At 39.5% G+C, this 23055-nt stretch overlaps 1 protein-coding gene across 2 annotated transcripts in view; it reads left to right on the top strand.

The window, feature by feature from the left end:
• cyfip1 (cytoplasmic FMR1 interacting protein 1) overlaps positions 1 to 23055 on the top strand; it is a 186666-nt gene that overhangs the window by 143746 nt on the left and 19865 nt on the right. For both annotated transcript variants that reach the window (XM_048532857.2, XM_048532858.2), the window contains exons 24-25: positions 17217 to 17360; positions 18742 to 18832. In XM_048532857.2, coding sequence (XP_048388814.1) covers positions 17217 to 17360; positions 18742 to 18832 — 235 coding nt within the window. The remainder of the gene's footprint in view (positions 1 to 17216; positions 17361 to 18741; positions 18833 to 23055) is intronic.

Raw genomic sequence — 23055 nt, 5'->3', positions numbered from 1 at the left:
TGTTGTGGAGTCAAAATCCTGGAACTCCCTCTGTAATATATAGTGGGCTTACCTAGAGTAACAGACTGCAATTCAAGAAAGCTGCTCACCGACACCTTCTCAACGGAACTAGGAATGGGCAATAAATGCTGGCCCAGCTGGAGAGACCCATTTCCCATTGTTTGTGAAAACAGCAATATGAAATGCAGCACAGAGTGGCTAGCAGTTTGGCAAATAAGGTGCAAAAGCAATCTAAAATAGAAAATTGTAATATCACCTTTTGGGAATAACAGTAGAGAAATTAAGCTGACCACAACGTGTACTATGCCTTATCCATGAAAAAGAATGTAATACTGGGTTTTTCTCTGCTTTTTAGAGAGAGATATTATGGAATCTGGCTAGAATCAATGAGCAGATTTTAATGAGCCTTCTGGGATCCAGAAATGAGGACATGGCAACTTATTTGGGTGGGTGCTGAACTTGTTGGTCCTTTACACCTACCTGATCTTTATGGGCAAGTTTTGCATGACTGTAGTCTACCAAGGTACCTAGATAAGGCGCAAAGTTGCAAAGTAATTCTTTTGGTTTCTTCTTGTAGCAGAGTTCAAAAAATTTTGATCTTGTGAATAATCCCAAAGCAAGCTGGGAAATGAATTTCAAGAACTTTTTGAAATAGTTCATGTATGTCAGCTGTTTATGATTTCAAGCAGAGAACAAGGGTCAGAAAAATTCAGGCAAATTGAATGATTGCAATATTTGTTTTCTTTTGTCTGTACAGAGAATTTCAAAACACTCTATTTATATAAACCATTTTTTCTTACTAAAAATTTCAAAGCATCTGCTCCTTTTTTTTCATCCAGTTATTTAAGAGCCTGGATAACAAATCACAGATGGGTTTTTTGAATGTTTCTTATCAAAAGCACATTTTTATCAACTGCAGACACAAGGAAGTGCATGTTGACAAAGATATGTGCTTTTCTCTTGATATCAAGACAATAATTGCTTCCAAAAAGGTGGAAGCAATGCAGCTGCATGAGTTTTGCCCATTAAATTTATAAATACCAAGATGCATAAGAAGTCAAAAGAAGGTCAATGTTTAACTTTTCATCCAATGTAGAGATGTATCACATTAGCTCACTGTTTTAGCATTTAAAAATGCATTGGAGCTTGAATGCATATATTCATCTTATTTTACTTCTGAGAACATACTCCCCTCACTTGCGCAAAAAATCCAGATACAGTTTCTCTGGGTTATCACAATGCTTTGTCCCTGTCAATTTGTCCTAACACTAGGTCTCGAGGTACAGATTCCACCTGCCACTCCTTGTGATTTATTTAATTGAACGTGAATTGGACATAAAAGGCATTTCCTGCCCATCCCTAATTTGAGTGGCCTGCTCGGCTATTTCAGAATTAATCTAGTTTTGGAGAGACAGGGATTATTCAAGAACAATCAGCATGATTTTAAGGGGAGGTCATGTCTGGACAATTTGTTTTGAATGTTTCAAAGTGCCCGAGCGTTTAAATAATGGTAATGATTTTGCTGTAGTCTTGGACTTCAAGGATTTTGATAAGGTCCCATATGATAGCAAAGATAAGAGCCTGTGGCATGCAAGGTCTTTTGGCAAATTGGACCCACAATTGGGTGAGTGGTAGGAAACAGAAGGTGGTGGTTGACATGTTTAGACTTGCCTTTATTAGGTGAAACATTGACTTAGAGCAGAACTAGTGTGTGCAGTTCTGCAATCCACATTACAGGATGGATGTGATACCGCTGGAGAAGTTGCAGAGGAAATTTACCAGGATGTTGCCTGAGCTGTAGAGTTTATTAAAAAGAGATTGGAATTATTTTTCTTGGAGCAGAGGAGATTGAACAGGGACATGATTGAGATGTATAAAATTATCAGCGGCTTACACAGCAAGAAACTACTCTCCTTGATGGAGGAATCAATCACCAGGGACATGGATTTAAGTGTCAGAACTTGTACTTTTCCGTTACTTCCAAAATGATCTGGTTTCATGTTTTCTAAATGAATTGCAGCTGCTGTTTACCTGTCTATCCTACTAATCTGGATGCTCATGAAGTGTTTTACAACATCTGTGATGATCTGCCATCTTCCTTGCAACTCCAACCTCATATCATCTCTCTCCACCCTTACCAAGTTTGGTGTCCAAATTGCTGGCTTTGGATCATTTAATGCTATGATATCAGTTCTAACATGGATCACTATTGAATAGAACTCACTAAACTGATCCATTCTTGGAAGCGGTCTTCTATCCAGCCTTTTTGCTTTCTGCCTTCCAATGCATATTATTCCATATGACCACATTTTCCTCAATTCTATTTGCATGTTTCATTTTTGCCAATAATTTGTGTTGTACTGTATGTTGCTTGTTGACAGAAACCACAATTTTTTCCTTTATGCTTTTATTTCTCCAAATAATTGTATACATTTCTTAAGTATGCTCTGACTTCCAAAAAAGCTACAATCTTTCATTATATTCAAGTCAACGAGGTTTCTCTGAGCATTTCTTTAATAAACGGTTGCTCCTGCAACATCAATGAAAGCAACTCGGCAGGGTAGACAGGCGGATAGGAGAAACCAACTTAGAGTTTGTGTGATGCAAAAACATCATCAGCGTCACAACTTGTTTTAAAAAATCAAGAATTCCAAGATAAAGTTGGTGCTGTTTAATGCTCCAGAAACAGCTTTCTAATGCAGGAAACATAAATATGGGTTATTAAGGTTTTCTGCAGTGTAACAATATGAAAAATTTAATTTTTCCCTTCAGTTTTTCCATTTGTTTCTACCATTGCCCAACTCACGTGGATTTTTTTAGAGACAAAACAGTGTAGAGCTGGAGGAACACAGCAGGCCGGGCATCATCAGAGGAGTAGGAAAGTTGACGTTTTGGATCGTTTGGGTCCAGTTCCACATTGTGTTATCTCTGACTGCAGCATCTGCAGTTCTTACTATCTTTGAATTCTTTTTATATAGGTTTTATAATGCAATATTTTTAACACTGCAAATAAAGGTAAAATGCATGCATCTGTGTCTTCTGAATATTTAAACCATTGCCTTCATTACTTAAGCTAGTTGATCAGTCAAATGTAACTTGCCCTGTTTTGAAAAGGAGCTTAATGAATTACGATTAACAAGCCATTTCACATAGTTATGCAATCAGGTCATTGTCACACTTGCCTAATTGACAGCAATCTGGCCTGTTAAAAATGTTAATTGAATATGAGTTGGGTGTGATATTTTTGAGACTTTATAGTGAAGCCCTATATAAATGATTCTTATTGTTTTTATTTTCTTGAACGATTACGCAGCCATAGGCAAAGGATTGCCGTATAAAATATTGGGCTACTTCTGTAAATAGATATACTGGCAACATGTTTTATCTGGACAGATTGACAGTATTTGTGGACTTTAAGATCTTGAGGCCTCATTTCTTGCAAAGACAAACAATAATTAGAGAGGAGAGACGCCAATCTGGACATTTCCCTTTGCCCTTCATGTCCATACTAGTTTTCTGCGAAACTAACTCAACTAGTCCCACTTCTCTGCCTTTTATACGCCTTTTCCATATAGCCCCACAATGTCTTTCTCGTCAGATAAGTACCCAGTTTCCATTTGAAAATCATTATTGAATCATTCATTGATAGTGCATTTCTGATCCTAATCTCTTACTACAAAGAAAAGATTTTCCTTATTTGACCTTGGTTCTTTTTCCCTCATCCCTGTAAGCGTTCATGTAATTCGCTTCTCAACCTTTTTCCTAACCTTCCTCAAGTATGGCTCCCAAATTTGGATTTCATGCTCCAGTTGAAACTGAACCAGTGTTATATAACTGTTCACTATAGCATCCTTACTTCTGTACTCAATGCACAAATGTATTACTTCACACTTCTCTGCAGTAAATTTCATCAGCTATGAGTCTTCCCATTCCACCAACCCATGTTCTCCTGAAATATATCAAACCTGCTCACAGTGCATAGAAATCTGGAAAATAGGAGCAGGAATAAGCCATTCGGTCCCTTCGGCTGATCATCCAGCTCAATATCCTATTCCCACTTTCTGCCTGTACCTTTTGATCCCTTTAGCACTAAGAGCGGTTGAGCACTTTGAGATTTTATGACCGGCGCATTTTGAAATTGTGTCCTGCATGTGCAAGTACAAGTTAATTATATTAGTTAAGAGTCCTAGAACCAATCCCTGTGGAATATTGTATAACTTGCAACATTCTTAACAACAGCCGTTGTTACATTTCTCTGATGTAAGACAGAGAATGACGGCAAAGAATCTCCTGATCCTGAACAGATATATCCAAAAACCCTGCAAGAGGCTCGAAGAAATTGCAGGGGCCCTGGCTGTTATACTTACATGATTATTAGCCACAGGTGAAGTCCCTGAAGACGGGGCCGGAATGCAGAAGTGAATATTGTGCCCTTATTCAAGAAGGGCTGCAAAGGGAAACTTGGGAATTATAGACGAGTAAGCTTAAAATCTGTGGTAGGAAGTTACTTGACAAGGTTCTGAGGGATAAGATATACATTGAGATGCATTAAGAAAGACAGGGTTTGATTAGGAGTAGTCAGCATGACTTCATGCGTGGGAAATCATGCCTCACAAATTTGTGTTCTTTGAACTGACCAGGAAGGTTGAAGAGGGCATGGCAGTAGATGTCGTCTACATGGATTTAAGTAACACCTTTGATAAGGTTCCACATGGTAGGCTCCTTTGGAAGATTAGATTGCATGAAATCCAGGGAGAGCTGGCAAATTAGCTACTCAGTTAGCTTGATGGTAGGAAACAGAGAGTAGTAATGGAAGGATGCTTGATGGGCTGGAGGCCTTCGACTCGTGGTGTGCCTCAGGAGTCAATGCTGGGCCTGTTGCTGTTTGTTGTCTAAGTCAGTGATTTGGATGAGAATGTACAAGGCATAATTAGTATTTTTGTGGATGACATTAAAATAGGTGGTATCATGGAGAGTGAGGAAGGTTATCTGAAATTGCAGCTGGATCTTCATGAGCTGGGGAAGTAGGCCGAGAAATAGCAAATGGAGTTTGATATGGGTAAATGTGAGTTGTTGCATTTAGGAGAGTCACATCTCGGCAGGAATTCCCTGTTGAATGGTAGGGCCTGAAGGAACGTAGTGAAACAGAAGGACCTTGGAATTCAGGTGCATGTTTCTCTGAAAGTGGAGTCACAGGTGGACAGGGCAGTGAAGAAGGCCTTTGGCACACTGACCTTCATCAGTCAGGGTATTTGGTATAGAAGTTGGGAAGTTATGATACAGTTGTACAGGATGTTGGTGAGGCTGCACTTGGGGTATTGTGTTCAGTTTTGGTCACCTTGCTATAGGAAGGGTGTTGTTAAACTGGAAAGAGTGCAGAAGAAATGTACAAGGAAGGTTGGACAAGTTGGGACATTTGTCTTTAGAACGTCGGAGCCTGAGGGGGGATCTTACAGAAGTGTATAAGATCATGAGAGGATAGGGTGAATGTACTCGGTATTTTTCCCAGAGTTGGGTAATCGAGGACTAGAGGGCATCAGTTTAAGGTAAGAGGGTAAAGAATACATGGGAACCTGAGGGACAACATTTTTATTCAGAGGGTGTTACGCACATGGAATGAGCTATCAGTGGAAGTGGTTAAAGTGGGTCCATTAACAACATTTAAAAGGCATTTGGACGAATACATGGATAGGAAATGTTTAGAAGGATATAGGTCAAGTGCAGGGAAATTGGGTTAGCGTGGATGGACATTTTGGTCAGCATGGACCCGATTGGGCCAAAGGACTTGTCTCCATGCTGTAGAACACTGACTTGATGAGTCTATGAATGTTGGAATCTGAAACAAAAACAAAAATTGCTGGAGAAACTCATTGGGTCTGGCAGCATCTATACAGAAAAAAAGTGTTATTCTGCAAATGCCGCCAGACTTGCAGAGTATCTCCAGCAGTTTCTGTTTTTGTCCTATTTCTCCATTGGTTCACGTGATTTTAATATATGTTAATACCTGCCATTCTGTTTTTAAATTTATGCAAATTATTTAGGTTTAAAGGCCAATCTTTCAGCACCTGCAAATTCCAAAATCCTATCCATGGAGGCATAAGTCAAAAATCAAGAAACCTGGTACCACAATCATTTGAAGAATACATTTTGCACTGCAGTTATACTCTGCATTTACACTTGATGTCTTCATTTTATCTAGAATAATGAAATCTAATGGATCTTTAGTTGCTTGATTTGTTTTCTACTTTTCTTTTTGGAAAAGGAAGTGGGACGTTGAGTCATCAAGCTGTACAGCACAGAAACTGACCCTGCCGACCAGATATCTGAAATAAATCTAGCCCCATTTTCCAGCATTTGGCCCATATCACTCTAAACCCTTTCTATTCATATACCTAGCCACACGCCTTTAAAATGTTGTAATTGTACAAGCCTCCACCAGTTCAGCTAGCAGCTCACTCCATACATCCACCATCTTCTGCAAGAAAAACCTGCCCATTAGGTCCTTTTATTAAATCTTCACACCTTAAACCTGTGCCCTCCCCCATCCCAGGGAAAAGACCTTGTCCATTGACCTTATCCATGCCGCTCATGATTTTATAAGGTCACCCTGCAGCCTCCAGCACTCCAGGGAAAATAGCCCCAGCCTATTCAGCCTCTCCCTGTAGTTGAAACCTTCCAACCTTGGCAACATTCTTAAATCTTTTCTGAACGCTTCCAAGTTTCACAACATCCTTCCTATAGCAGGGAGACCAGAATTGCAAGTGGTATTCCAAAAATGACCTAAACAATGCCTCAACATGATATCCCAACTCCTATGCTGAATGCACTGACCAGTAAAGGCAAGCATACCAAATGCAGCCTTCATGATCCTATCTACCTAGGATTCTACTTTCAAGGAACTGTGAACCTGCACACCAAGGTCTCTTTGTTCAGTAACACTCCCCAGGTCTTTATCATTAACTGAATAAGTCCTGCCCTGATGTGCCTTTCCAAAATACAGCATCTCAAATTTATCTAAATTAAACTCTCTCTGACACTCCTCGGCCCATTCGTGAATGTCATTTGAAGAGAAGATGAACAAGAGGCTGGACTTGGGAATGAAGAATTTACAGAAGTCTGGATGGAGTTGGGCAGCATGGTGGCTCCGTGGTTAGCACTGCAGCCTCACAGCACCAGGGATCCAGGTTCGATTCCAGCCTCGGGTAACTGTCTGTGCGGAGTTTGCACATTCTCCCTGAGTGTGCATGGGTTTTCTCCGGGTGCTGCGGTTTCCTCCCACAGTCCAAAGATGTGCAGGCTAGGTGGATCAGCCATGCTAAATTGCCCGTAGTGTTCAAAGGTGTTTGGGTTGTAGGGGAATGGGTCTGGGTGGGATGCTCCAAAGGGCGGTGTGGACTTGTTGGGCTGAAGGGCCTGTTTCCAAACTGTAGGGAATCTAATCTAATCTAAACAATTTGCCCATCACCGATACCAGATTGACCATTCTATAGTTCCCTGGCTTTTCCTTATCACCTTTCTTAAAAGTGGCACCATGTTAGCCCACCTCCAGTCTTCCAGTGCCTCACGTGTGACTATTGATGATACGAGTTTCTCAACAAGGGGCCCGGCAATCACTTCCCTAGCTTCCCACATTGTTCTAGGGTACACCTGATTAGGTCCTGGAGATTTATCCATCTCTATGTACTTTAAGACATTCAGCATCACCACCTCTGTAATATGGACATTTTTCAAGATGCTGCTATTTATTTCCTTACATTGTGTATCTTCCATATTCTTTTCCACAGTTTAGTGTCTCCCCCAACTACTGCAGTTCCACACATAAGTGGCCTTAGTTATTTTTAAGGGGCCCTATTCTTCCCCCTGTTTACTGTTTTGTCCTTAATATATTTATAGAATCCCTTTGGATTCTCCTTAACCCTATTTGCCAAAACTGTCTCGTGTCCCCTTTTTGCCCTCCTGATTTCCCTCTTAAGTATACTACTAATGCCTTTTTTCTTCTGTAGGATTCATTCAATCTCTAGCTGCCTACATCTGACATAAGCTTCCTTCTTCTTCTTGACCAAAACCTCAATTTCTCTAGTCATCCAATACTCCCTACACCTATCAGCCCTGCCCTCACCCTAACAGGAGCATACTGTTTCTGGATTCTCATCATCTTATTTTTGAACGCTTCCCATTTTCCAGTCATCCCTTTATCTGTGAAAACCATAAGCCCCACCCCCACAATAAACTTTTGAAAGTTCTTGCCTAACACTATCAAAGTTGGCGTCCCTCCAATTTATAACTTTAACTTTTAGGTCCGATCTATCCTTTTCCATCACTGTTTTAAAACTAATAGTATTATGGCCACTGGCTCCAAGGTGCTCCCTCACTAACACCGCAGTCACCTGCCCTGCCTTAATTTTTATTATTCATTCACGGGATGAGAGCATCACTGGCTAGGCAGCATTTATTGTCCATCCCTAATTGCCCAGAGGGCAGTTAAGAGTCAACCACATTGCTGTGGGTCTGGAGTCACATGTAGGTCAGACCAGGGAAGAATGGCAGTATCCTTCCCTGAAGGACATTAGTAAATCAGATGGGTCTTTCCTGACAATTGACAATGGATTCACACTTATCATTAGACTGTTAATTCCAGATATTTATTGACCTCAAATTCCACCATCTGCCATGGCAGGGTTCAAACCTAGTCCCCAGAACATTAACTGGGCCTCTAGATTAACAGTTCAGCGATAATGCCACTAGGCCATCGCCTCCCCGAGAGTAGGTCAAGCTTTGCACCTTCTCTGGTAAGTATATCCACAAACTGAATCTGAAAAATTTCTTGAGTACGCGGAACAAATTGCTCTTCATCCAAGTCCTTAACACTATGGCAGTCTTGGTCTATGTTTGGAAAGTTAAAGTCTCCCACCATAGCCATCCTATTACTCTTACAGATAATTGAGATCTCCTTACAAATTTTGTTTCTCAATTTTCTGCTCACTAATGGCGGGTCTATAGTACAATCCCAATAAGGTGATCATCCCTTTCTTATTTCTCAGTTCCAGCCAAATAACTTCCCTGGATGTATTCCCAGGAATGTCTTCCCTAAAACAGCCATAATGACGCTTCTAATTTCACATCTTGACCTTTCCAGTTGATCTTAAAATATTTGTCAGTACCTTGAATCTTAAGTTCTGAAAAAATCAAATCAAGTTTAGAGTTTTTCTCCCTTATCCTTTAGTTTTTTAGACTTGCAGAAGTATTTCACCTTGTGTATACTTTCTTCACACCTACAAGTAAGGAAATTGTTCAGGCTTGTGCCATCTCTGATCATAGGCAATTCCATGCTGTAAGCAGTAGCTGCTCCCTGTTGCACTGAGAGTGAATGTTGTTGAGCAGTACAAGGAGGATAGATCAACAAGATTCAAAGTGTCCTGTTTACTGAAGTGTTCTGAGTTGATGATTGAGGTTAGTTCAGCTCCTTCACACTGTTAGCCACCACAACTCCTCATGTTACTCAGATGTCACATTTTGAAAGGTTATTAAATTTCTTCAGTATTTTATATCTCGTGTCACATTTTGCACATCTGTGTTTTCATAAAAATTGAATTCTTCCTTTGGTTCTGAAATTCAGTTCATTCAGGGTTGAGAACCCGTTGATCCTTTATGAAATTTTTGTTACTTCACTGCTTCCTTGGTCAGATAATATAACCTTCCGATATAGCCAGAATATCATTATAAACCATATCCAAGTTCTTTACTCAGAGCAATAATCTTTATTTATTGTTCATGTAGTGCTTTTTTTTTGGTAACATAATCTGTGTTGTATTTAGCAATTCTAGAAATAACTGGTATAAAAGTCCCTTTGAACATTAATAACAGCTTATCGTATTTTAATAAAGGCTCATTTTCATTTAATTCAAATTCCTTTTGACCTATGTTACTTCTTACTTTACTATCATTTCATTAACTCATTTTGTTTCACTTTGCTTAAATTCTTTTCAGCTTTTCCTCAAAGGACCTTCCCAAATTTAAATTTCGATTTAATGTTAAGAACCTTTCTCAATGCCTTTGCATCTGTTCTGCTTTTATTCAACATACATAATTTCAAGGGCTTGTGCTGCAAGTCAAACAAAGACATCAGTGTGATTCTGTACTATATTGAATACTGTATTATCCACACGGGCATCAGTCATTTGTATAGTGCCTAAAACATGCTGATTGACTAATGATGTGAGCCCAACTGATGGTAATATGGGATGAGTCACATTCCCAAGAAACCTGGCTTGATGATTTGTAAATTTAATTTTGCATTTGATTACCATGATGGTGAGTCAAAGAACCGATTCACTCAATGCTGCCCATATTCTTTAATAAATGTACATATATTTATTACAAAAAGGAAAAATATATAGTAGTTTAGAAAAGATCTTATCATCCGCAAAAATGATTTCTGCACTCGACCTTAATACCTTTCCAGATACTTATTTGCACTGAAGTATCACTGCTATTTTAAGTTATAAATTTCTTAATTAACTGAATCTTCCCAGTTTTGATGACCTGAAGTTGTCTTTCCAGTTCTGATATTCTAAATCTCTTTAGTTCTGACAGGTTTCAAAATTTCTACAGATTCTCTCATAGCTTGAAGGCTTCACAAACTCTCACAGTGTTAAAATTCTGTAAATTAAACTCTCCTGGGTCGGGGATGTCCAAGCAACTCAAACCAGTGATGGTCCTCAGTTTGTTTTCTCTATGTCATAAAACTTTCACCTTGTAATCAAAAACAGAAGTTGCTGGACAAGCTCAGCAGGTCTGGCAGCATCTGTGTAGAGAAATCAAGAGTTGTTTTGGGTCCGGTGACCCTTCCTCAGAACTGCTGATTTCTGTTTTTGTTTCTGATTTCCAGCATCTGCACTTCTATCCATTCCAGTTTGTAAACACTTCTTCAGTTAACGCTGTAATCATGTGCTTTCTTGGAACTGATATTTTTACTTCACTATTACAAATGACTTTCTGACCTTAAACAAATCAATCAATTCACAGACTTAAACCAAGATCTGTCTTGCCACTGCTTTAAAAGTCCAGATTCCCATATTATAACGAAATCATACTCATTTGGAGCCACTGGAATCATCTCTAGAAAATGGCCTGTTTTTAGACAATGAGGCCAAGTAAGTTAAAGTTACTTCCTAACTCTCTCCTTCGTCTCTACTCAAATCATTTTTTCATCTTTCACAGAATGTAAGCACCTTTGGCTTGGCCAGCATTTGTTTCTTATCCATAATTGCCCACGAGGAGGTTTTCACTCCTTCAAGCACTATGGCCCAGGTGGTGCAGACACACCCAATGGGGCTGTTACAAAGGGAATTTCAGGATTTTGACCTTGAAGAATCAACATGTTGCTCCACATCTGGGTTGTGTGTGGCCTAGAAGGGAATTGGAATTGATCGTGTTTCCATCTGTTGGTCTTGTCTTTTTAGGTGGTATTTTTCTAAATACAGCATACGTTCTAAAGTATGATAGTAATTCTGCAAAATATTATTTGTTTAATGAATTTTGATCATTGCAGTCTTCAAAAATTCCAGTTGCAACTGTACTTTGCATTTAAAAGGCTGTAGTCTGAATTGATTGTTGAACATTGAAATCCTGAACTATAACACTATGACTAGGCTTTCCATTTTGCAGAATAGTCTCAAAATAGAATAGACTGAGATTAAAATTGTGTACTCTACCTTGGGGTAAACTGAATAATTCGGAGGGGTTCCCTTGACAGTTGATTTATTCATCATTGTTTGACAATCATTCTAATTATTGATCTTAAAGGTTGGTAAATACTACTAGCATGAGAATAATGATGCCAGAAGAAAGTTTAGTGCTAAACTGATAATTGCCAAAACATACATCTAACTAAATGATATGAGTTAGCAATAATAAATCATTTTTTTAAAAAATGGCAAAATAATATCTCATAATCCTTGGTACTAAATCAGTTAGACCCAGGTTAGTGCTCTTGACTGAGTATGAAAGTGGCAAAAGGCTCATGCTGATCGAGCCTCACTGGCCTGGACCGTTTTCCCCACTCGCTCTCACCTACCTTATATCCAGACCTTATTGTACCAGGGGCCCATGAATGAAGACTATTCCTCTCAACGTGACAGAAGTCTGCCCATAACTATGACAAGCTTCCTGGCTTTGTGTTGGTGCTAAATGGCATGGCAAGACAGCAGTAACATGAGATAACTCTGGCTTTAGAGGCAAAACACAGTGCCAGACATGGATGCTGTGTAGGCTTAGTCAGTGGATACTATGACAGTAAGCAAAGAACCTGGGCACACATCCTGGTCCAGTCCACGAGCTGAGAGTGTAGATTGGGAAGTGTTTATGCTGCAGTATTGCAGTGATAGTTGTTAGTGCAGCATTGAAGTGCAGAATCTTTAAGTGGATCAGATATGTACTGTGAGCATTATTAGAAGCTAGTACATGCCAGGTGCTGTCTGTGATTTGTGAGGTTGGTGCCCACAGGGGAAACCCTGAGATGCTGATGCTCAGTTTCTAACATGAGGTTGTTCAAAGCAAGCAGTGAGCTGAATTTGCCAGAGGCATGCTGTTATTTTCTTGTCAGGTTTTCTAGATCTCAAGCTTGTCTGGAAAGTTTAAGATGGTAGGCTGAATAATAATGAAGTGAGTAGGGCTGTTAACAAGGCACTTAATGCACAATCTTCAAATGCTGACTAGTCTGATACATATTTTCAACAATTATTTTGGTTTTCATTAATTTAGTAACATGCCTGTGGATGTTGAGTTTTAGTAACTGTTAGGAAAGTTCGGGGTCTCACTCCACAGCATACAGTGAAAGTGTAGAATGTTGCAGATATTTGTTCACAAACAAGATTTCTGTTCTAAATGTTTGGTTAGGAGGTTTCTCATGTTAAATGGTAACATTAAAATAAGACCAAAAATCATAGAGGCAAGAAAACGTCATCTGACATTTGTGAATAAGCTATGGTGTCTGTGGCTCAGCTTAATAGGTCAAGAATGCTCAATCCTTGACCTGTATATATCTAGATTGTCTTCTCTTGGCCTGTCTTTCCTTCAGCTGCTTGCTATCTCACTATCCATACTGAATAATTGTGTGGATACAAGATGAAAACTGAGTCAGTCCCAAGATTGATTGACTCTGTTATATGCTAGCCGTAAGCACAGTTTTGCTTAAAACGCTGTGTCGGATTGTCTGCTTGTGACTGATTTCAAAAGTGTTTGGTTGAAAGTATGTCAGTCAGCTGCTCAAGATTGATTCTAGAAAGCTGCTTTCATTCTTGCGAGTAATTGAATCTGCAGAAACAGTTTTGAAAAAGGCAGGATTGGATATTTTTTTTCCTCCCCCAATCCTACATGTCAAGTTGGTATAGTGTGGTAGAATCATACAGCACAGAAACAAACCCTTCGGTCCGTCCAGCCCATGCCAAACCTAATCACAAACTAAACTAGTCCCACTTGCCTGTTTCTGGCCCATATCTCTCCAAACCTTTCCTATTCATGTACTTATCCAAATGTATTTGAAATGTGGTAATTGTGCGCACATCCCCACTTCCTCAGGATATTCATTGCACATGTGAACTACCCTCTGTGTAAAATAAAAATTGCCCCTTATGTCTTTTTTAAATCTCTCTCCTCTTACCTTAAAAATGTGCCCCCAATCTTGAAATGCCCCATCCTAAGGAAAAGATACCTACCATTAACCCTGTCTGTACCCCTCACGATGTTATAAACTCCTACAAGGTTGCCTGTTAACCTCCTACGCTCCAGTGAAAAAGTCCCAGTCTATCCAGCCTTTCTTTATAACTCAAACCTTCACTACCTGGCAGCATCCTGATAAATCTCTTCTGAACCCTCTCCAGCTTAATATCCTTCCTACAACTAGGTGACCAGAACTGGACACACTACTCCAGCAGACACAAAAACAAAAGTTGCTGGAAAACTCTGCAGGCCTGGCAGCATCTGTGAGGGAAAAAGTCAGAATTAATGTTTCGGGTTTGGTGATGGTAGCTGGGAACGCTGTCAATGTTGTGGGAAGGAACAGATGGGGTGAGGGCAGAAGTGCAGGAAATGGGTCAGAACCGGTTGAGGGCCCTGTCGACAGTGGTGCTGAGGAATCCTCAGTTGAGGATATTGCAACAGTGATAGGGTTTCCTTTGTCCTTACCTAACATCCTACCAGCATCCACATCCAGAAGATCATCAGACGCCATTTCTGCCACCTCCAGCGAGATGCCACTACCGAATACACATTCCCCCTCCCCTCACTTGTCCACCTTCTGCAGGGACCATTCCCTCCGGAACAACCTGGACCACACTTCCTTCAACTCCCACTACTACAGCACATTCGTCTGTAACCGGTGAAGGTGCAACACCTGCTCCTTTACCTCCTCCTTCCCCAGTATCCAAGGGCCCAAACGCACCATCCAGGTGAAGCAACACTTCACCTGCGCTTCCCACAATCTAATCTATTGCATTTGCTGCTCACAATGCAATCTCCTCTACATTGGGGAAACAAAGCATAAACTGGGTGACCGCTTTGCAGAACATCTATGTGCTGCTCGCAAAAAACACCCTGAGCTACCTGTTGCCTGCCACTTTAACAACACCTCATTTTCCGCTTGGGGACCCTGCAGCCCTCTGGTCTCAGTATCGAGTTCAATAATTTTAGGGGCTAAGCTCTCCCATGTCCTAGCCCCTAGCCCAAATTATCACATACCATTACACACCACTTGTCATAGTCACTAACAATCTCTATTAACAACTGTTCTTCTCCCTGTTTGGGCTTGATCCTATGGTTTACTCCCTACCCTACCTCCTCTCTATTTTCTTCATATAAACAGACGTTTTCCCAGCCACCACCAGTTCTGAGGATGGGTTACCAGACCTGAATTTTTCCAGCAACTTATGTTTTTGTTCCTGATTTTTAGCACCCACAGTTCTTTCGGTTTTTATTTAGTACTCCAGAAGAGGCATCACCAGTGCCCTGTGCAACCTCAACCTGACTTCCCAACTCCTTTACTCAAAGGACTGAGCAAAGAAGGCAAGCATGCTAAATGCCTTTAACCCTCTCAACCTATGACACAAACTTCGAAGAATTATGTACCTGAACCCCTAGGTCCCTCTGTTCTACAACACTGCCCAAGGTCTTAACATTAACTGTATTAGTCCTGCCCCTGTTTGTTGTAGCAAAATGCAGTACCTTGCATTTATCCAGATTGAACTCCATCTGCCATTTTTCAGCCCTTTACCCATTGATCAAGCCTTCTTTTGCCCTTGACCATGAATCCAATTTTCCACTCTTAACCATTTGTATATCAGGAGAGGAGAACAGACCTGTCATGGCCTCCGGAGAGGAGGGTACTGTAGGAGCATGCTCAGCCATACTCCTCTTGTGTCGTTATTTTCACATTGTCTTGTGGCAAGCTTCCCTTCCCCCTCATCCTTGCACCCCTATTCACACTTTATGCTGCCCTCCCTCATTGATAGCCTATAACTATTTTGTGTCTTTGATTATTTTGCATTTTTGTTCAAATTTGATATTCATCTCATTTTTAAAGAATGTTTTTTGAATTATTTTAACTTTGTAACTGAAGTATTTATTTTCAATCAACCTTTACAAACATGGTTATTGTGATTTCTCTTCTGCCTCTTTAAAAAGATTGTATCATTAAATTACGCGGGCAATGTTTGGCAAGTTGGTTGTTTATCAGTTGACATTGTTGCTTTCAGGATCAATATTCAATAAATTTGTAAATTCATAGTTAAACTGAAAGATTGATGGAACAGTCTTATTCAAGATATGTAATATGGAGCTATGTAAAACCCTTTTGACAGTAAATGCATGAATCATTTATATTACTTGCCTATAAAGTTGATACATTAACAATCTGCATTAAAAAGTTTGCATGGATTTTATGATTAGCAAATCATGCAAGCCTCTGTTTTAAGTGCATTATAGTGAATCAGATGCTGCTTATGCTGTGCTAGCACGTCTGTTGTGGCTAATTCTTCCTTTGTGAAGTAGAATGATGGATTAAGAAAATAAAATCATTCTTGCTGGATTTTCATTTTCTTTCAAATGTGGGAATTCATTATCTTCAGGCTCCTAGGGTGAATGTGCTTTCTGTTGTTGATGTCATCTTTTCTGTTGACGTAATGATGCTGGAGCACTCACCGCATTCATCATATGGACATCCTGCGGCCACCTTTTAAGTGTCAATTTCTAGAACTATCCCTTGGGTGACCTCACTTGCAGATATTGTTATTCGTGTTGCTTAAGGTTATGTTCGCAAAAAGCATCTAAGAACAGAACATGTTGACTATGAATGATTAAATAAAGTTAAACCTTGCATATGGTGATATTTGGTTGAGGGATAAATGTTATTGTGGGGACAAAGAAAAATCACGTTTTTTTGAGCCTTGGATCTTTTAAGTGCACTGGAAAAGTGGCAGTATTTTAATGCCTTACCTTGAAGACTGTGCTTCCAATAGTGAACCATTCCACATGTAGTCCACTGAGGTGTTGTTGTATATTCTGTGTCCGGTTTCGTGGAACTCATGAATTTTTGATTTGGAGATGAAGATGCTGCTGTTGAGCTATGTTGACAGCATGCAATATCATTTTAGTTTTTCAGACAGACATAGCCGATTAATGATAAAATAATAGCTTTTTAAACTGTTTGGATCGTTGATTGTAAATTCGAATGGGACTAAAAATTTCATTTTACATCAAATTTTGTAGGCAGCTGAATTCACACCATCTTCCTATAATTTATACTTGTTTTAAAAATCAACATTTGAATTTCTGTGTTTGTTTGTAGTAAAAAAAATTGCATATTTGTAGGTGATGCATTAGCTGCGGAACATTTTGGTACTTCATACATTTCTCCAGTGATTCATCTTTATTAATTACACATTCTTTATACGATTGAAATGATATGACTTTTTTATGTTGTGCCAAACAAAAAGGCTGATGGACATTCTTTATTTTCAGGGGTTGTCTTTGAACTGGAAGGCTTGTTAGGCTATTTCAGAGGGCTAAAGCTATTCATAGTACTGTGGGGCTGGAGAATTTTGTAGGCCATACCAGGGAAGGAAGACAGATTTTCATCTCTTAGGGACATTAATGAGCCAGATGTGTTTTTACAACAATTGATGATCATGTCATAGTCACTATCACTATATATTTATTTGCAGGCACTGAACTTGGCTTACAGCAGTATTTACAGCAATTACAAAAATTTTGTGGGCCCTCCACATTTTAGAGCGATTTGCAAGCTTCTCGGCTATCAAGGAATTGCTGTGGTAATGGAGGAACTGCTGAAAGTTGTTAAAAGCCTGGTAAGTATATTTTATAAAATTGGACTGTTACAATTTGAATCTTTTACAATTATTCAATCTCCAAATGGCTTTTGCAGTTGCAAGTAATCTTTAATATGCTAGAGGAAACCTCTTAAAACAGTTTCATGGTCAGCCTCTGGTTGTGTTTTATATAATGAAGTACATTTTATCTCTCCTTTTCTGTTTCTAACTAATTATAAAACGTTTTCTCAGGATGTGATGGCCCATTATCCTGAATGCACAACAGATCACAATCTGTCACAGGTGTTTGAATGTTTACTTATTCTACTTCCTTATCAGATAAAGATCAATGTAATTAGGTTGAAAAGTGGAAGAAAACAAATAGATTATATTAGCAATTCTTAAATTTAAGTATTATTCCATTACATAGCACTCTTGGCATTATTAGATGCAAGGTTTTTGACAATTTTTCTGACATGGACTAACTTTAGAAATCTGCCTGCATGTAGGCTCATTCAAGGAGGCTGTCATATAAATTTGGCAGCATCTGGGACTAGAACAGAAATTGACTAATTCAGGCCAGAACCTAGCAACCCTTTGCTGAGTTGGAGTTTAACCACATTTGATATTATTCCAAAGTCAAGAACAAGACACATTTGATAATAATCACTGAAATCTGTGTTCCACTAAATACAAAATTTCCTTGTCGTCACCACCACAATATGACCTGGTTTTGGAAGGAATTAAGCAGTTACTTGGTAAGGGAGAAAAAAAATACACTGTGTGAAATGAGCAAAGTGGTGGGCTCAGATTAGGTGGAGACGCACCCTATTGTAGAGTTCATGGGTAAATGATTTGCTTCTGTATTATGATAACTGTCACTATTATTCTAGAAATTTGATCACACTAAAGCCTCGGTTACACAATTTCGCCTGTAGAGTTACTTAGAGTTTTAACATGATACAAATCCTAATTTCTAAGTGTCTTGATTTGAAGTAGCAAAACATAATTTGTGATAGTGAAATATTAATGCATTGAAATTAATCAATATCAAGATGTGAACAGGTAGTTTGCTTGTTGCATTTAATTCTTTAAAGATGCTCTACTTTCAGATTGCATACAGATTTAATTAAAGCTAGTTCGTCTTTTGTTTGTCGATGACATCAAACATTTGTATTAGGAAGATATGGAGAGAATCGTGAGGCAAAGGAAAATGTTTGTATTTGCAGTGGTGTATGCTGAGTACTCAAAATTCTTTTTAGATAATTAGGAGGTAGAAATTAAGAAATTAAACTGTTCAGAGATTCTTCATTCTCTGTGTAATAACCAAGGCCTAATGAATAAATTAAATGTTTGTGATTTACAAAAATGCATTGCTGCTGTTGTATTAACAGAAACCACTCTACATGTTTAATCGCAGCTACAAGGAACCATTTTGCAATATGTGAAGACTTTAATGGAAGTAATGCCTAAAATCTGCCGCCTACCTAGACATGAGTATGGTTCACCAGGTTAGTATGAATTATAGAATTTCTAAACTTGTGAAAATTTATATTGCTAAACAAAGATGATCTTGTGATAAATGAAAGGTTGCAGCAGGAAAAAACTACTGTAGGTTTTAAATGATAATCTTTGTTACAATTTTCTTTGTTCCATTTTCTCCTCTCCTCTTTAAGTTAATGGCAGATGGTGGAATTTAAATTTAATAAATATCTGGAATTAGAGAGTCTAATGATGGCCATAAATCCACTGTCAATTGTCAGGAAAAACCCCTCTGGTTCATCAATGTCCTTTAGGGAAGGAAACAGCTGTCCTTGCCTGGTCTGGCCTAGATATGACTCCAGACCTATAGCAATGTGGTTGACTTCACTGCCCTCTGGGCAATTAGGGATGAGAATGAATGCTACCTGGTGATGCCCTCATCCTGTGAATGAATAAAGAAAAAAATAGTGAATTATTCCATTTGTATGGTATTAGATATCTACCTTTTGATGTAGAAGGTGAGTTAGGTTGAAACACGTCCTGTCTTATTACTATTCTAATACCTTCAAGCTTCCTTAATTTTTTTTAAGACTGTTGGTGAGAATACTGGTGCAGTGATAACTTTATTTATGTAACAACTTTATCCAGCAGCTTCCATCTACCATGAAGGTAGCTGTGGGGATGTTTGCTGATGGTTGCGCGTTGTTCAGTGACATCTGTGACTGCTCAGGTACTGAGACCGTCTGTCTCCATATGCAGCAAGACTTGGATAGCATCTTGGCTTGACCTGAAAAGTGCTAAGTAACATTGCCTGGCACTTGGATGACATGAATAACCATTGACAACAAGAAAAGACTTAAATATTGCCCTTTGACATTCAATGATATTATCACCGCTGAATTCCCCACTTTCAACATATAAGGTTACCAAGGGCCAGAAACTAAACCGGATCAGTTATATAAATCTTACGGCTGTGAAAGTAGGTCACAGACTCGGAACTCAACAAGTAACTTGCTTCCATTTCCCATCTACAAGCCACATATGTGTTGGAATGATCTCCATTTGCTTGGATGGGTGCTTATCCAAAAGAGGCACCCAGGGCAAAACAACGTGTTTCATTAAGGTTTTAGAGTAGATTTGTAGCTTGGGTTGTAGACATTGTGGTTAGTTGGCTTGCCGAGCTGGTTCTGCAGAAAAACAATGAACCAGCTTGGCGAGCCAACCAACCACAATATGTTTCATTGTCAGCCAAAACGCAACCTTCAACATCACTTCCTTTACCGTGGCACACGTTGGCAGTAGTATGTACCACGTATGCGATGCTCTTCCAAAATTCTCAGAGGCTTCTTAGCACCTTCCCAACCTATGACCACTGCCACCTAGAAGGACAAGTGCAGCAGATGCATGTTCCCTCCAAGTCACATACCATCCTGACAGGGTACTATATTGCAATTCCCTCCTTCTAGAGCAGGTTCAACAGTTTGATTTTAGGGATGAAAGGACAATTGTATGGGAAGCAGCTGAATAGCTTGGGCTTGTACTCACTGGAATTCAGAAAGAATGAGAGGGAATCTGATTGGTATATAGAAAATGTTAAAAGGGGTTGATGTGGAAGTTGAACATACCTTATGGGAAAATCCCAAGTGAGAGGTCATAGATATAGAGTGAGAGGTGGTAAGTTCAAAACTGAGATGTGGAGAAACTACTTCCTTACGAGGGTTGTGAACCTGTGGCACTCACTGCCCCAGAGCGGAGTGGAGGCAGAATCAGTCAACGGGCTCAAGAAAGAAATAGGTATATTTCCGATGAAAGGTGAGCTAAAAGGCAATGGGGAGCAGGCAGCAGAATGGAGTTGAGATCAGGATAGTATTAGTCATGATCATGTTAAATGGTGGAGCAGGTTTGAAGGGCTGAATTGCTTGCTTCTGCTCCTAATGCCTGTGTTCCTGTATTCAGTGTTGCTGGGTCAAAACCCTGGAACTCTCTTCTTTATAACAGCATTGTTGGTGCCCCTACACATAAAGACTGTAGTGTTTTAAGAGGTAGCTCACCATCATCACCTTCACCGCATCAAAGATGGGCGATAAATACTGGCCTTGCTAACAATGCCCACACCCCTTGGATGAATAAAAGGAATGTGGAAAATATTATAATGAACTAACAAAAAGGCAGTGAGGCTAGGAAGGGGACTTAGAAAAGTGATCAAGTGCTTAGTTGAAGAGATAGGAATTAAGAATTTTAAGGAAGGAGCAAGGTGGAAGGAGATAAGATGGGAATTCTCCAATATGGAGCCTTAGTGGGTGAAATCATGGCTGCTAATGCTGGGAACAGGAAGTACACTGCAGACCAGACTTGGAGGAATAAATAATTTAGGGTGGTTATTCTGTTGGATAAGTCTACCAAGTTCAGCAGAGAAAAAGTCACAGAAGACTTGAACGTAAAGGTGGCTACCGAAATTTGAGGATCACCAGAGGCCAGTTGTGGATTGCGTTCAGATGACTGAACTGGAGACCAACTGCAGGCTTCTAGGATCATCGAATGATTGAAGAATAACTATTGATGACAAGTATTATTATTGACCCTTCTCAGCACTTTTCAGAGGAGGCACTGCAATATCCAGTCAGCACATTCCAATCCAATAAAGATTGTCTTTGTAATTTAAATTAGTCACAACTGAGCATGCCGTTGTCTCCCTTTTTCTGAAGATTGATGTTGAATGAACCTGCATTGCCCACATATGTGAACCAATTTTATATTTAAAAAGAAAGTGGACCAGAAGCTGGAACATCTTGTCTGTTCTGCCAGTTTTCTTTTAAAACCATATTTAATAAGAATATTTTGAAATATACACCCCACGGAAGTGAAATTTTGCTTAATAGTGTGGCACTCAGTAATAAATGTGGAGCTGGAAAAGCTCAGCTGGTCAGACAGCATGCGAGGAGCAGAAAAGTCAACATTTCGAGCTGAAACTGTTTTTGTCAGAATGCAGTTCTGAGGAATGGTTACTCGACCCAAAATGTTAACTCTGATTTCTCTCCTCAGTCACTGCCAGACCTGCTGAATTTTTCCAGCAATTTCTGTGTTTTATAGTGGAAGTCAGTGTTGTATACAAAATCAGAGTAACATGTTACACTCACCACCAGCTTCTCATGGGCAACCAAGGAGTGCAATAAATGCTGTTCCAGACAGCAAAGCCCACATCATGCTGATTAATTTTATAAAACGTATTTGTAACTAGAGAATTTTTTAAAAAATATTTAACCGAAAAATCTTTTATGAAGTTTCAAATGCCCTGCATTTTCTTGAAAGATATCTTCTACCTGCTGTGCCTTTCATGATATCCCATTGGTCACAGGGTTAGATGTTTAGGAATGGGCCTGTGCAAGCTTAGCCACAATGCCATTATTGTTATCTGGGTGAAACCATAGAATTCAAATGTAAGGAAATGAGGGCAGGAATTTGTATGTTGTTCTCTTATAGCACAGTTATCTGGAATATAGTATTTTATTGGATTTCTCAACCTACAGACAGCACTAGAAAGCAACATCTGGTTAAAGTCAAATCTTTCAGAGTGGAAGATATCATAGGAGTGGGGGTGGTATTGTTCATTAAGGATAAAATTAGATTAATAGTGAGAACAAAAATTTGCTCAGAATCCAGATGTGAAATTCATCTGAAGGAATGCGAACAGCCAAAGTTGTGTTGCATGTCGGCAATAATGGCTTATTGTACTCGGTATTTCTGGGTCTTTGCCAGTTACTGTCAATGCTGTCTACTCAGCAAATGATAATAACCTGGAACTTACGCAAAGTAACTTCAGCAAAGAAGTAATCGAAAGTTAAGGTTGAGGTTCTGCAAGCAGAATATAGGGAGATCGGAAATAAATTGAAAAGCAAATGCCAATGGTGGAAAATTCAGGATTTCTCCCTGTGCCATGTATCAGTGAAATCGGGAAAAGGAGAATATGATGCATGCATAGATGGAGACATAGTCTGGCAGAAGGGATTTAGATTCCTGAGGCATTGGGACTGATTCTGAGGAAGAAGGGACCTGTATAAGCTGGACAGGTTACACCCCCAGCTGGATCAAGGCCTATATCCTCTTGGGGCACTCAGATGATGAGGGAGGATTTAAACTAGAGTTGCAAGGGAATGGGAACCTGACTTTGGAGACAAGACAGGAAAATGCTAAAAGACAGCAATGAAAGATAGAAAACTAGAGAGCAAAAGCAGAAGGCAGAGGAAATAAGGGC

This window comes from Stegostoma tigrinum, chromosome 6 (genome assembly GCF_030684315.1).
Source record: "Stegostoma tigrinum isolate sSteTig4 chromosome 6, sSteTig4.hap1, whole genome shotgun sequence".
In the NCBI taxonomy this organism is placed as follows: Eukaryota; Metazoa; Chordata; class Chondrichthyes; order Orectolobiformes; family Stegostomatidae; genus Stegostoma; species Stegostoma tigrinum.
The sequence above is the reverse complement of the archived record's forward strand: the minus strand, read 5'-3'. Positions and strand labels throughout refer to the sequence as shown.